This window comes from Vulpes lagopus, chromosome 7 (assembly GCF_018345385.1).
Source record: "Vulpes lagopus strain Blue_001 chromosome 7, ASM1834538v1, whole genome shotgun sequence".
Lineage (NCBI taxonomy): Eukaryota > Metazoa > Chordata > Mammalia > Carnivora > Canidae > Vulpes > Vulpes lagopus.
The window spans coordinates 71,559,062-71,574,843 of record NC_054830.1 but is presented as its reverse complement, the minus strand read 5'-3'; the positions used below and the strand labels follow the sequence as shown (position 1 = coordinate 71,574,843).

The 15,782-nt window shown below is 37.0% G+C and overlaps 1 protein-coding gene across 5 annotated transcripts in view; it reads left to right on the top strand.

Moving 5' to 3' along the window:
* The window catches only part of SLC44A1 (solute carrier family 44 member 1), a 201,745-nt gene that overhangs the window by 142,109 nt on the left and 43,854 nt on the right, over positions 1-15,782 (top strand). For 3 of the 5 annotated variants that reach the window (XM_041761057.1, XM_041761060.1, XM_041761059.1), the window contains 3 exons: positions 887-1,123; positions 3,257-3,337; positions 6,351-8,776. In XM_041761057.1, the coding sequence (XP_041616991.1) occupies positions 887-1,123; positions 3,257-3,337; positions 6,351-6,374 (342 nt within the window). In that variant the 3' untranslated portion in view covers positions 6,375-8,776. Of the gene's footprint in view, positions 1-886; positions 1,124-3,256; positions 3,608-6,350; positions 8,777-15,782 lie in introns of those variants that run through there. The other 2 variants (XM_041761058.1, XM_041761056.1) reach the window with 2 other exon arrangements.

The window sequence follows — 15,782 nt, the reverse complement described above, 5'->3', positions numbered from 1 at the left end:
AGGATGATAATGTTCGCCATAAACCATTCATAGAGATTGAAAAACCGAACTAAAATGTATTAAAAGAACCACAAGAAATGTAAAGTGCTGCATGGGAAAGATCAGAGTAGGTCATTCTTGACAATAAGCAAATTGGCTATTTCTTGTATTCTTCTATGATGGATGTTTGTGGCAACCTCTTTCCTCACAAGGTAATCCAAATCTAAATTTCAAGGCAAATCATATTAAATTCACCACGTATGCTGTGTGAAATAAAATACGAAACAAAGAAAGAACCCTTAGAGATGTTTGTTGCAGCATTATTTATACCAGAAAACAATAGAAGTCTCCAGTTGGAGAAGCCCAGTCAAATTTTAAATCAGCCCTAAAATGAAATTATGTGGCTAAGTATTTATGAAACATTTAGAATGATGCTATAAATATTAATGAATAGATTTTAATGATTCATATATAATACTGTTTTATATATGTAAAAGTGCTTAGAAAAAAGTACTTAGCAACACCCTGGAATGTCAGTAATTTTCTTCTAAGTGCTACTAGAGGAATTTTCTAAAATATGCATACCTTGATTTTAAAAATTGCTAAATATGGGAAGTTTTAAAGGTGCTTAAATATGGGAAGTTTTAAGGAACCAGCATAACATTTGGAAAACATGACTATTTTTCATTTAAACCAGACGTGTTTAACGGATTCTGTTTTATTTATGTGATATATATGTATACGTGTCTGTGGATATATGTGAATTATACTTCCTAACTTGAGGTAGAATGAATGTATGCGACCATCATTTACAATGTTGAAGGGAACTTGAAGTCTGCAAATGATGAAGAAATGGTGATTTTCTGTTGTAGGCTATTAAGTGTCCTCTTTGTTCTCTCTGCTTCAGGTGCTGATAGTCTGCAGCACAGGCTTAGCTGGGATTATGCTGCTCAACTACCAGCAAGATTACACAGTATGGGTGCTGCCTCTGATCATCGTCTGCCTCTTTGCTTTCCTAGTCGCTCATTGCTTCCTGTCCATTTACGAAATGGTAGTGGATGTATTATTCTTGTGTTTTGCCATTGATACAAAATACAATGATGGGAGCCCTGGCAGAGAATTCTATATGGATAAAGTGCTGATGGTAAGTACTTCAAATGCCCTCGACTGCTTTAGGGGTAAAAATACTAGTGAAAATATTTTGCAAAACGTTCTCTGTAATTCACTCCTAGTATATGTAACTGAGTAATTTGGAGTTATACCTGTAGTGTTCAGGAATGAGGTTAGTCATAGGGAAATCAGGGAAGAAGGTCCCATCCTTGGCATGGATGGGAAAATTTAAATACACCAAGCTGTAGCCATACCCACTTTAGCCCTGAGTTCACATTATGTCATACTACTGCCTCCCTCTCTGCTATTAGATGGAATAGAATTGACTTTTTTTTTTAAATTTTTATTTATTTATGATAGTCACACACGGAGAGAGAGAGAGAGAGGCAGAGACACAGGCAGAGGGAGAAGCAGGCTCCATGCACTGGGAGCCCGACGTGGGATTCGATCCTGGGTCTCCAGGATCGCGCCCTGGGCCAAAGGCAGGCGCCAAACCGATGCGCCACCCAGGGATCCCTAGAATTGACTTTTTAAACCGAGTTTTAGCCCTTGAATTGGAACATTGGACCACTGATGTTCTCAGTGCCCTTTCCTAAAGTGGAGCTCAAAGACTTCCTAGGTTGTAGTACCTGTCTGTATTTCTCCATCTATCACCTTTCCAAATATTATTGCCATCAACCCCACTAAAACTCACTATCCTAAGTATGCCAGGCCAAATTGAGGGTGTTGCGTAATGAATACAGATGAACAGACCCTGATTGTATTATTTTCCATTAGTCAAGATCCACATCTTTACACAGGTATTAACATTTACATTCTTTATACTTATATAGCCTCTGCAGCTTCCCTGTTTTCGAATCTCAATAGAAATTTTTTAAAAATTTAGAAACCGTATTTAAATGGTTCAAATACTGTTACCAATGTCAAATGCTACCAAATTAAGGATACTTCTTAATAATAATACTTTGCTGTTAAGCAGTGAAATATTCCTACCTGAAGAGTAGGTAACATTGAAGACTAAATATTAGACACTAAGATAACAAGTCCTCTGCCCAGGAGTATGGTTTATCTAGTTAAATCTAAAATAAATGTGGTAATAAATAAAATAGATTCCTTTTTTTTCCCCCAATTGCAAAAGTTGTAAATGATTTAACGGACATATTTGGTACTGATGATCTCTTTCACTGAGAACACCATCAGCTAAATTTTGGACTTTTTCATAATGTCTAAATTATAATTCTAACTGGTTGTCTTCATGATGGAATTTGACTTGTGAGCATTCTACCTCCCTGCTGATGAAGGCATTTAGAAGAAGAATTTGGTGATATCTGGCTGGCTTAGTCGGTAGAGCATGTGACTCTAGATCTCGGGGTTATAAATTCCAGTGCCATGTGGGTGTAGATAAAAAAAAAAAGGAAGAAGAATCTGTTTTTGTTTTTTAAACCCCTGATCAGAAGCTGAGTTAAAAAAATACACTTTTTCTTCTTTTAGTGTTTCCTGTAAGAATGATGAGAAATATTTAATAGAGAAGTACTCCATAAACTTTGACAGGATAGAAATGTCTCCTTTGGGGCACAATCCCATTTTAACTACTTTTGACCACAAGTTCTGGTTGTTACTTCCTGTCTTCCTGCTTTATGGAGTAATTTCAAAGCCAGATAGGCATTTTTTTTTTTTAAGTAGCTCATTTATGGCTTGGTAAAAACTGTGTTCTGGACATAGTAGTATCGATGCTTTCTTTTACCTTCTAAGGTTAAAGAGAGGGCGTAAATGCTGGAGTATGGAGTAAAATGCTCTTGTTGTTCCGTTTAACCTTGATTTGGAAAAAGTAGAACAACAAAACAATAACCTAAGTCTGGGAAAACAGTCCTTTAAAAAAAAAAAGTTAGGTATTTTCTCTTCCAAATAGAAGTAACATTCTCACCTTGAGCCTCAGTATTATGGTCACAACGAATGGATCAAAAAGATTTTATCTTGACAAATTGCAGCCTATCCACACAAATTTAGCAGCTCTTGTGTAGAGTTAATAAATATAATTTACTGCTATGTTTTCAGGCCATCCATTTACTAACATAGAATAAAAAATGTAAATGCTCCTTAGAAGTCATCTACCAACCATCATCTGAAAGGACCCAAGAATTCATGCAATCTGGTCCATATTTTGCAGGAGTTTGTGGAAAACAGTAGAAAAGCAATGAAAGAAGCTGGTAAGGGAGGCGTTGCTGATGCCAGAGAGCTAAAACCGATGGTAGGTGGAGATGAGGCGGTGGCCGGCCTCCAAGAGTTTCATTTTCACTTCCTCTCTCTCTCTGTCTTCACTGATTGCACTTCTTCGGGAGAAGCTTTGGTTATCTGTATCACGCAGGACGTGCTGCTCTTTCTGTTTGTGTGTTTACCCATCACCTGGATTGCAGAATTCTTGTCACAACTGAGGTCACCTTCTGTAAAAGTAAGCTGAAAGGAACAGCATCGTTTTCCTGTGCCTGTGGTGGGCAGAGGCTCTTTTGTCCCTAAAGTAAAACTGCTGGTTCAACGCAGGGCAGGGAGGTGGGCGGGGGGCTCAAGGGGGGGTGTCTTTTTAACTGTCAGTGTTTGGTTTTCATCAGACTGAACATGTGGTTATACGGTTGAATGGACAGTCTGATTTTTGTCATTTTTGGAAGGTGATAATTCCTTTCAACTTGCTAAAATTCATATCCCCCACTTTTTAAATATTGTTTTGTTTCTGTTCCTGTCTTTTACCCTTTGCTGACTTTTTCTTCTGTTGCCTGGATTGTACTTTCTTTGTTTCTTAAGCTATTTTTCAGTAGCCAACAAGGTTTATTTCCATCAGCACTCACGTTCCCGCTCAGTAAGACAACCTGGTCTTCTCTAACCTCAGCTTAATTGTGAGAAGGATAAATGATCTCTGGTCAGTGATATATGTATTATAAGTACTCTACTTTCATTTGAAGAAAAAAAAAGCAACTTAATCACTGTAAAAGAGTCCTGAGTTGCTTTTCCCACAGATATTCCCACCTCTGCATAATGACAGATGTCTCTTGCGTATATTTGTGTAATTACTGCATATTTTACAAATGTATTGTTCTTAAAGGGCATGTTACTACAAGATATTATATGATTGCCTACCTCCTTAAACAGTTCATTTTAAATAATGTGCCTTCTAATTGCACATAACCTCCAAAAGTATGAGATGAAGACTCTTCTTTCTTCTTTATAGTGTAGTAAGTGGTTGATTTCATAGGTTTCCATCTTAAGAATAAATACATAATATAAAACAACCCTATTTAAGTATACAAGAGTAAAGAAAATGGGTCCTTTTAAGATAGGGAGGGAGGAAGGCTATATGGATATGCAAAATAATTGTATATTCAACCTAAATTAAAACCTCAGCAGAATGTTTAGAATAAACTCTTTCCTCCATAACCCCTTCCAGGGCATGTTTTGGTGTTACTTTTAATAGCATTGATGATTATAAAGTCAAGACTTCAATGTTTACTTCCCAAGGTACAGATCACTCTAATCATAAGTAAAGGGATGTCGAGCTCTTAGTTTTAATTAAGCCTGCATCTACCAGAACTGCATTGAGTGAGCGAGGGGCATCAGCAACCCCCCCAGTCTGGTTACTTGCCTTCCCTTTCTTTCTTTCTGTATCCCTCTTACTTGACACTGGCTGAGGGGACAGCAATAAAGGTTCTTGCCAACCTTCTGGTGGCATGGGGAAATGAGGAAGGCTTTCTTCTTGCCACTGTTCGTCTTTCTTGTTCAGTAAATAAGGATCCCAGCCTATAACTTAAAAAGGTAAAACATAAAATCTTAAAATGCAAGCCATTTTTTCTCTCCCTTTTCTGCCTTTCCACTGGTTGACACTTTTCTATTAAATCATTTGTCGGTAATAATCATTTTTTAAAAGGGAGAAGTATTTGGAGGTCTAGACTAGCTTAGTTTGACCATGAATTGGCATATGTATTTCTGCATCATTCTTTAGTGAAAGATAAATTGCGGTAGACCAGAATGCAGAATTCTCTTACTTAAACCCCTAATTCATTGGCGATAATACTAGGAGAATTGCCCAAGTTATGGGGCATTCTACCGGAAGCCAAGATTTAGAAAGATTTTTTTTTCCAATATTACTTTCAGTTTTAAATTAATGTCCCTTAACTCAAACACTGCTTTAAAATCTTCATTCATATTTTGCTTTTATTTTATGTTGTTCATCAGTTCATTGCTTGCTGATTAATGGCAAAACCCTCCACTATGTCCCCAAATCTATCTTTTATGTGCATTGTTCTTCTGGTGCTTTGGACATTATAGCATTTGATCTCTAAGAATGATGTTTTATATGATTTAAAAACTTCCCAGGAGAGAAGTTGAGATGTTGCTTACAGGGTAGTTAAAAATTTGAAGCATAACCAGTAGCTCTGATTCTTAGCTCTCTTTTTAAATTAGCATGATAAGAGTTGACCACTCTCTTGGATGTGTCCCTAAATAATTATCTGAGAAATTCGTCACTCAAATTTAGGGATTGATAGAATTTAGGATTGCTTATTTTTATTTGCTTGGTTTAATTCACATGTTGTTCCCTTAGATGAAAATTCTGTAAAAGTGTCATACCTATTTTGCTGTATCTGTACAATCTGCTCTTTAAGTTCACTTGTCTATCTTCTTTCTTGATGGGATATTTTAATTTAGGGTTTACTTTTTGCCTATAGAATAACATTCAGGAAAAATGAGGTTTTAAGTTTCCCTTTTGACAGGAGACCATTGAAGTAAATAAGTACTTCCAGTTTAACTCTTGGGCTTTTTTTTTTTTTTTTTTTTTTTTTTTTTTTTTTTTTTTGAGAGAACCTCACCAGTTAAGGAAACTTTAAAGGTTTGTGAGGTCATCCTATAAATCTTTGAAAATGATTTTAGAAAAATTGATCAAATGTGATGTAGAAGTTTAAGAAAGAGACATTCCAGCCTTCCGCGTACAGGAAAGAATTTATAGAGGAAAGGGGAGAAAAGAAACCTGAACACTATAGCAACTTAGGCCATAGACGTATTCTTCTACATATCTCAAAGATTCCCCCAAAAGGAAGTGTGATTTTCAACATTCATAGGAATTACAGCCCCTGGAATAGAGAAGTTCAAGGAGAAAGGCTCTCAGTCCATTTTGCTTTGCTGCCGCTTATCACCATCTATGTATTTGTAACATCATTCATGATCTCCTTTTAATGGTAATTGTCTAAGATTATACTCTGTATGACTTTGTTTTCTAGGCTTCGGGAGCAAGTTCTGCTTGAACCTAGCCGACCGTTATGGAACCCATTGACATTCCAAAACAATATATACACATAACTATGTATTTGTGTGTGTGGGTGTGTGTATATATGTATATGTATGTGTGTATATATATGTATATGTATATACACACACACACATAATCAGCCAAAATCAGAGAAAAGGAACAGGGATTTAATACCTTTTTTATGCTTATTTTTGTCAAACATGTACTCCTTTCATACGGGTGGCTTTTACAAGGCAACTGCCGTCATTTAATGTTTTCAATTGTAATTGTCTTAATGGAAATGTTAAGATTCATATCTGATTAACATTTTTAATAACTTAGAGGAGATTTTAACTTTAGTTATTTAAATTAGGTAAAATGATTGTACCGAATTCTCTGTCTAAAGTTTATTCAGGGGTGATTTTCCCTGATGTATGCATAAAATCAAGGTCTTATTTTACTGATGCATAAGTCCTAGTGGTATGAGACTAGGCATATGCTTTCAGATAAATAAGGAGATACTCCAATCAGTTTTCCCCAATCAAAGAAGCCATGTCATTTTACTTTTAGAAACATACTAGTGGACTCAATATGGGAATTTTCATAATAGCTCATGCATTTGTCAGCCAACATTAAAAAGTAACCAACTCCTCAGGTATTTGTAGTTTACCCTAAGCTTCTATAAGAGAGTAGGTTAAAAAGAAAAGGGTAGATAATCTTTCTTATGCAAACTTTGTTCTTATAGTTTGTCTTTTTTTCATTTTTTACTGTAGTAGCATCCTCCACACATTTGTGTGCCTGATTTGAAGGGAAGCTGGGGTGCCCAGCAACTTTAGCCTTTAAGTTTCTGTGTATTGATTTGCTGATTAAGTAATGCTGGGAGGAATAAAAAAGGGAGAGAATCATGGAACACAAAGCATTGCAGATTCCAGTGCTTGGGCTTCTGCTTCTAAGGAACTTCAGTGGCTTCAGGCTTAAGTGGCCATTTTATTCAAATGCTTGCTGTAAAATCTGAAAACATACTGGCAGGTGCTCCTCTCCTAGGCAATTCATTCAGTATCCAGAATCCTACAATGTTTCACTGAAGAATTGGTTATATTTTTTTGATCCTCAAGTGTTGAATATTCTTTTTCTTTGGGAATGGGTTTGGGGTTTTTTGTTTCTTGTTGTTTTTCTTTTTTATTCCTGAAGCTTACCAGATATGAATGGCTAATATTCCATTGTTCTGCTTATTGTAATGGTGAATGCTTTAAGAAAAAAAAAAGTGTAATTTGCTAAGAATAATTCATGATCTGTTTATGCGATAACTCCTTTTTGTTACGATTTTTTTAAAAAAAGCTATTTTTGTTAATGTAAAGTAAATATTTCAGAGCAAATTTTTTAAACTTATTGCACTAAATACAGGCTCTGTACAAAAAAAAAAGCCTCAGCATTTTATCATTCCATAGAAGAAGAATCTTTTGAAAGAAAGCATTGCCTCCTACCAGAATTAGTGAATTAGACCGGTATTATGGAAATGCATACAATTAATGTCACTAGGGCTTAATAAGCAGCGATTTGCTCATGTGCTTGCTTTCAAAGGGTTAGACCTTTAAATTGCTGCAAAAGGTAAATTGTTTCCTTGTTTTTTGTTTTTTGGTTGTTTTTTTGTTTTGTTTTGTTTTTGTTTTTGTTTTTTTAGTATCCGTGTTCTTTACTCTAGCTAGGCTAAAATTTGCTAAATGCCTTGGTTTCTTTTCAAAGCTCATGTAATATTTCTGATTTTTCAGAATATTTGCAATAAGAGTCTGGATTTAAAAAAAAAAAAAAACACACAGTTAAGAGCTCATATCTTGGCAAGACCTGAGAAACCAACATTGTGAGAATAGCTATTTTGAAACAGTAATTCTCCAGAAGTTAACATCTAACATCAGCCAGACAGTATCATTGTACTCTTTTGTATCATTTGAAATGGAATAAATATAATGATGTAACTAACAATTATCCAAATAGATGAGAGAGCAAATAATGTGAGAAAATTCGGAATACCTTCTGTTTCATAGCCACACAGATTTTGGACATTAAGAAACATTGGGAACTAAATTTAGGATTGGAAAAAGTTTGGAAGACGAGTATCAGAACAGAAGACATTCTAGGAGCTAGCTATTTTAGGAGATGTCCCTCCAAAGTGACGTGATGGAAGTCTTGAATTTGGAAATTAGGTTCTACTCACTTGGACATCCCAACATCATGGACTCTTGCTGCTCCCTGTTGCATTTGCTCGCAATCTCAGCTATTTGGAAGCCACCAGGAATGCTTTCTAATTATCATTTGCAACTAGAACTGTAATCAGAAAGAAATTTTGTATTTTTGTATAACTTGATTGTGTGCCATTTTATATAACAGGTCCTGTTTTACAAATAAATTTTGTTTTACTAACATTGTGTTTAGAAATTATGATCTATGTGTAACCATGTCATTTGAGTTTCAAATTAATTGCCAGGCTGTTTTCCCTAAGTAAATTTGTGTGCCATGTAAGTAGATATATGCATCTGTGCATATATACATTACACGGGCACACGCAGAGAGATATTTAATACAGAGAATATCACTCTCTTATGAGCTTCATTCCTTGATACGTGTTATAAAGCCTCACAGAGGCTTTTTAGCAATATTTAAATGTTTTGAGGTTATGTTTGGATATTCCTGCTGCCTCTTTCATTCATTGCGAGTCATTCTCCAGCTAGCTCTGGGCTGCCTTATTGCTATTCGCTCACTGCCTCCATCTTCTGCCCAAGTGCGAAGAATAGATGAAAAACAAAAATTATCTGTGATATGTGGTGACCTGAATAATTTTATAAGCCATTGACTCTGTGTTGTGGTTTGTGTCTTTTTCTGTGGTGGATCTTCAAAACTGTGTTCAGTACTTACATCTCCAGAGTCACAGTTAGGGTTCTCTACTGTAAATACTGATCATGGTGACCAGAGTATCACTGTGGGTTCTGTTATCAGAAAAAGGCTCTGATACATGATTTAGACTTTCTAGGCTCCTGCCTCAAGAGCAAGCGCTGCTGTAATATAAAATGGAAGGGAAAAGGTTATATATTTCAGTTATAAATCCACAAGACCCATCTTCTATGGGAGGCTTAACCAGCGCCTTAGGTAAACATTAGGAATTTAGCTAGGGCATTGAGATTATATAATCCTTGCATGGATGAGCAGAGCTCAAAGCAGGTTGTTCCTTTAAATCATTTAATGCAATGCTTCATGTTTAGGATTAGAGCTTTTATCCTATCCTATAGCATGATTAAACCCCACGTACTGCAATTTAAGTAGCTTAACTGTGTGTTGTTCCCCAAACTTCTTCCATAGTGGTTGGGGAGGAGGCCCTCACTAAGTCTATTTTAAAATTATACTGGAAATAAGTTTTTTTCTCTAGAAATATCCCCTTACTCTTATATTTTCTTTTTTCAGCAAAGAACATTAAGCTGCTGATTTCTGATACCATTGACCTTGGTATCTGCCAGGGGCCCTTGTCTTTCCAGAGCAGTTTCAGGATTTCATCCCACCAGGGGGTAGTGAAGAGCTGACCCCTGCCTTTGCCCTGGTCCTGAGCTGCAGCTTTACACCGGAGCAATGTTCTCCCACCAGAACTGCTGGCACCAAATATCAGGCCATGTCAGTGCCCCCAGCGCTTCAGCCATTTCCACCAGGCACCTGTACTAGCTAATAAAATCCATTTCAGGAGGTCCTCTCCACCCACTCCACCTACAAAACAAAACTATGCGGTCAGTTCCAAAACCAGAGTTGCCAATTATGGTGACCCAAACATTTAATTTTATCTTTGGTCAGTAACCTTCTCACTTGAATTTTTGGAGTTTCCAGTAGCCTTAACATAGCCTGTGAGAAGTTTCCTTCAGAAAAGTCTTTAAGCTTTCACCTTTCAATAAGTTCTCTACTGCTTTTTTTATTGCTACTTAAAAAAAAAAATCCTGAGAGTCTGGAGGCTTATTGATGCACCTGCCACAGTTAATTTCTGTATTCTTTTCATATATTCCATCTGACAGGAGTGCAGTACAAGGGCTTGCTTAGAGTTGTTAAGACGTGGTCTGTGAATATATATTGGAAAATTGCAGGTTCAAAGTAAATACATATATAAATGTGTTATATATTCACAGCATAGACTGCCTTTTGCTTTAAATGCATATTCATGTGTCTTTGTGTACTAAGTATGCACATTAGCCCTTTTGAAAAGTAGGCACTGTTCAGATACAGTGGCTGCTTTTGGAGTTAGCTCATCTTTGATTAGTGGCACATAGCCTAAATTTTGAAAGCAAGACCCTTGAATGGGTCAAGAGAAAAATCTAAAGCTTGTAACAAACTTAAAAAGCAAATCAGAAAACTAAGCATGTTGCATATGCTTGTCAATTTAAAATAGCACACTCTCCCCATTCAGATTTCATAAATGTGAGCCAAATTCTTATTCTCTACATTTTAAGAGGAAAAATTTAATCCAAGATTCAAATCTTTAAAAATATCTTTCTTACAGAAAACTTCAATGCCAAGTTTTTAAATTTGAGAGTTTCTGTGGAAAACCTTTCTATAGAAATACTATAGTACCTTTTCTTCCCATCTTCGTGATTTTTATATGTGTAAAAAAAGACAAATCATGGTTCAGTTTCAGTATTGCATGAACAATGATCACTTTTGTAAATTACACGGACAGGATTTAAGTTTGATATTTTCTAAAGGAGTTCATTAGTAAATTTGTGGAAAAGACGTGAAATTATTAGGAACCAAAATATTAGACAATGTTTTCCCATTTTGATACTCAATTTTACAACTAAAATGATTTCATGAGGAATAAATACTCCAGGCCGGAGCATTCAGAATAATAAAGCTTTTCGGTTACTAAATTGACTAAACTAAAGGTTTAGTCAATATCTGGCTGAATATGAAAACATTGTAATTCCTAAATGTTTCAGAAAATTTTCACTTTTATTTGCTAAGACCTGATTTTAATATTTGATATTCCTAAGCAGGTTCTTAATCTTTTGAGAGGACTATGGGCCCCTTTGAGAAGCTTATGAAAGCAATGGACTGTCTCTCAAATGCTCATAGCACATCTATGAACATTTAAAATGGTAATAGAATTTCAGGGCCCTCCATCTGCCAGCCTCCACCCCACCAGCCCCTTGGAGCCTAATGCACACAAATCAAAAGCTGCTCTAATGTTGGTGTGATAACATGTTTTGAAATAAAGTAGTGATTAGGCCGTCCACTGAAGATACTTCTAAGATAGTACTTACCAACTTCTGTCTTGGAATCATTTGTATAACTTGAAGACTTTGATTTAGTACCAGCTTTGGAAATCGAAACCACACTAATCTGAGTGAGTAACAAAATGGTCAACACTGAATCTTCAGGACAGTAAGATTTCTTTCCTTGGAGGTATGATGGTGTGTGTCGGAGAGGGGATTTTAGCAAGCTACCAAATTCTTGGGCATGGACAAGAAAATCCAAGAAGGAATCCTTATAATTATCACATCTACCAAAACACTCAATTCTTTTTATTATTGCTCAGATATGACAAACGTTATCAGTAGATCACTGTCTAAAAATATATCAGTCATCATGACCAAGAACAGTTGAAGATGATGATCAATGAGCAAACTCAGTATAGTTCACAGTTGATAACATTTTAGTAGAAAGTTGGAGGAGCAGATGCTGGGGGTGGAGGGCAGGGAATTCAAAAGTTATTTTTCTCCCTCCTTATATCAGGGAGGTATTTCTTTGTTTTGCCTTTCTAGTCACCCCCTAGAGCAGCCTTTGGCCACTCTGCTAATGAGACTGTGCCTCCACTGCCCCGCAGCCACCCGGTCTTCTTTAGGGAAGCATGTAGATTTCTTTACATCTCAACCTTACTATTAGTTAGGGTGCTGCATCTACATTGAGGGCCCTCGGGGCCCTTAAAGGAGCAGCTAGAAATCCTTAAAGGAGTTTGAAGTTCTTTTTAAGATTGGGTTCCAGTGAGTCATTTATAGTCAGACATCAAACCGTTACCTACATTTTCAAGCTGAAGAAAGCAGTGGGAATCTCATAACTGGCTGGAGAAGAAAGGAGAAAATTCAGCTCCCTCCCCGACCCCATACCTCCAGAAGAGCTTTAATGAACCTTCTGCAGTAGCAAATGGAGAGACCATGGGTGGAAATTCCCATATCGGGTGCAAAAGGGCCTAAGTCCAGTGTAAGTATCTACATTTGATATTCCTTTTGTTGTAGATGTGTATGACTTAGAGAGAATGTTCTGATCTTCACATCTGAATCTGATCCACCCATCCCATCAGATTGGAATGTAGTTGGAGTTAGTTATATTTTTTTTTCAGGAATTTGTGTTAAACCATTCTGTGTGAGTAAAAGTAAGCACTGAAAAGAAGACTTGAATAAATGGGCATGGAACTGAGTGGAAGCTACAGCCAGCATCCCACGGACCATTCTACCTGCTACTAGAAAATGTGAGCACTCTATTTGCCGTGTTGATCATCAGGCCAGGATTCATAAATTGTGTTAGATACCTCGCAGGAATGAGACAATAATAGGACAACTTTGGGGGCTGATGATTTGAGACAGGGACCATTCAGTAAATTTTCCCCATCCTCTGCGTTCCAGTAGTCTGCTCAGAGTTCTTTTTGGCTCCTCTTGTTTTTGTGCTAGTTTTGGTTTTCAGAGACTTAGCATGGGGAAAGTTACCTTTCTTCTATGTTGCCTTAGTGCTACAAGGTTATATTATGTTGTTGAGGTTCTCTGACTTCTTCCTTCTTATAAAAGGATACTGGGAGCTCCATAATGAAAAGAAGTTTCAATTGTACTATCTCAGTACATTCTTGACCATTGAGTACACTTCAAACAGGTCTTGTACCCAGTGAGGTAAGTTCAGTGGGTTGTTAGCTGATCTGATTATAGGAGGACAAATATTACAACTAATAAAAAAGTAGGGAGAAAAGCATAGAGGGCACCTAACAAAATAATAGGGGCTCTGGAAAAACAACCAAAGACAAAAGCATATCTTCTGAAGACCAAAGGTCCAACTTTAAGTACTTGCTGGCACAGCCCATCTGAACTTCTGGAGATGAGAATAGAGCTCCTAGAAGAGGCAGCCAAGCTTTAAGATGAGTCAGTGCAATAGGGACCTGCTATTGATCGCTCAAGCTCTGAGCCTTATATCCAGTGTCAGGCCCAGCCCAGTGTACGGAAGTGCAGTGTAAGGGGTGATATGAATAGAAAACACGCATCAGTGTCTCGATTGCTCACTGCTGTGTGATCCAGCATGAGAAGTATGTTGTGGTACCACATATTTCTCTATCTGATGCCTTTTTTTGTCTTTGTCATTTTCTTTTGCCATTTGCATCCTATTTCATAGTGTCAAAATGAATTTTTGTATCACGTCCTGTCTGTCCATTACGAACTATGGGATCACAGTTCAGCCTTCCATGAATTCTGTAGTTCGGGATCCTTTACTTTAGCGTTATTTTGAGCTTTTCCTTATCACAGTGTCACTACACTGTATTCAGGTGGGGAAACAAACATGTAGGTGCTTGAACATGCCCCACAGACACGGTTGTAGCCCTACTATTTGTGACTGTCATTATTGACACAGTGCAGACTTTACAGACAGAGCATTATGCTCTCAGAGGACTTTAAAAATATGTATATTAAGCAATTAACTTTCTGGAGTTATCAAATCTTGCTGGGAAATTAACTTACAAGAGCTCTGAAATGGATGGAATTCCATCTGGCTTCAGAGTACAATGAGCCTATATGAAATGGAGCTTTGAAATGTTTTTCTTGTGCAGAAATATGAACTAGAAAAAAAGTGCTGATCCAATGCTAAGTTTTCTCTGTGTACTGACTCAGTTGCCAGAATTATAATGAAAACTGTATTTTAGTCTAAAAAATGTATAGAATTTTTTATGTAATAAATAAAATTTTATAGGAAAGAATATCATTGTCTACTGTGTTGGAACCCTTTCCCATGCCCAGGATGGTGATAAATAGCACTGTAAGGGAGGAAAATAATTTTCCCCCTACCCTTCTGAGTTTTTAGCTGAGACCCCTACATGACAGAAGACAGATTAATGAGAGAAAAGCAGGCAGAAATGTGTTAACATGTATACCTCATGTATACATGGGAGATACCCAGGGAAAATTGAGTCGTCCCCCGCCAAGGTGACTTAGAATTCAAGCTTAAACACCATCTTACTAGGGAAAGGGGAGGTCTCATGGAGAAGAGGAGATGATTTTCAGGGAAGATGAGTGGGCCCTTAGAAGAATACAGAAGGGGTAAGAGAGTTTGTGAGAGAGTTTGCCTGGGTATGGTGTCGACTTCTTGTCTCCAGTGATAAGTCCATTCTCCCTCGTTGATGAACCTCCCAAGAAGAGAATTGATGACACTAGAGTTCCTTTTGGAGGATCTGTCTTTAGGCAGATAAGGAGCATTCAGAGAAAGCCTCTTCCTGCATTTGCTATTTTTCAAGTACCTACAGTTCAAAATGATCAATATACCACAATGGCATTTTTGGGGTGGCATGTTTTGAAATTGTAGACTGTAGAGTCATATTTTGGGGTGGCATATTCTACTCTTCAGTAGAAATAGTGATCCTGGGCAACATCTTGTCTTCAGATTAGGTCATTATGCTGCAAGGGTACCCTAGAATTTCCCAGCTCTTCCTTTCTAGCACCTCTCAGCATATCCTAGGGTCTTTGAGATACAAAATATAAATGCACTACAAACCAAAGAAGTACCAAGTTCATCCAGTGCCCGACCAGGCTTGAATCTGACTTGCCCTGTGAATGCTAAGGTTACAACTGAATTAAGTCATTAGGTGGAGTAGAAAAAAGCCTGTTGGATAACATTTACAATGGAAAACACTTTTGGCTGGTACGCCCTGCACGTAAATGGAAGCCTGGATCTGTGCTGTTAGTGGGTTTGTGAAACTGTGGTATGCCATCATTTATGCAGTGGTTGTGCCCCATTAAAGTTTGGAAAAAGCAAGCTTGTTTAAAACTAATTGTATTTTAAATGGTACTGGGAACTAAAGAAGAGGATGTGCATAAGTGGAAGACCTTTTGGTATACCAATAAACTTCTAATTTGTTTCATAGTTTTGGACTTTATTTAAGATGCTGTTGTACAGACTACTTTTTATTAGCAAATGTGAATGATGCCCAGATCATAGATGTTTATCTGTACCCATCTTGCCAAAAGTTGTTACAGAACATTTGTGAGGCCTCCTCAAACACTGGAGGTACTTGAGGTACTGGAGTATATTAATGATTCCAGACTGCTAATTCTTTTTTTGGGTGGTTCTGATGTAAATATACATAATTTCTTGTTCTATAGACCACCTAGTGATTAAAGATCCTGTGAAAAGCCTCATGTCTCCTAAA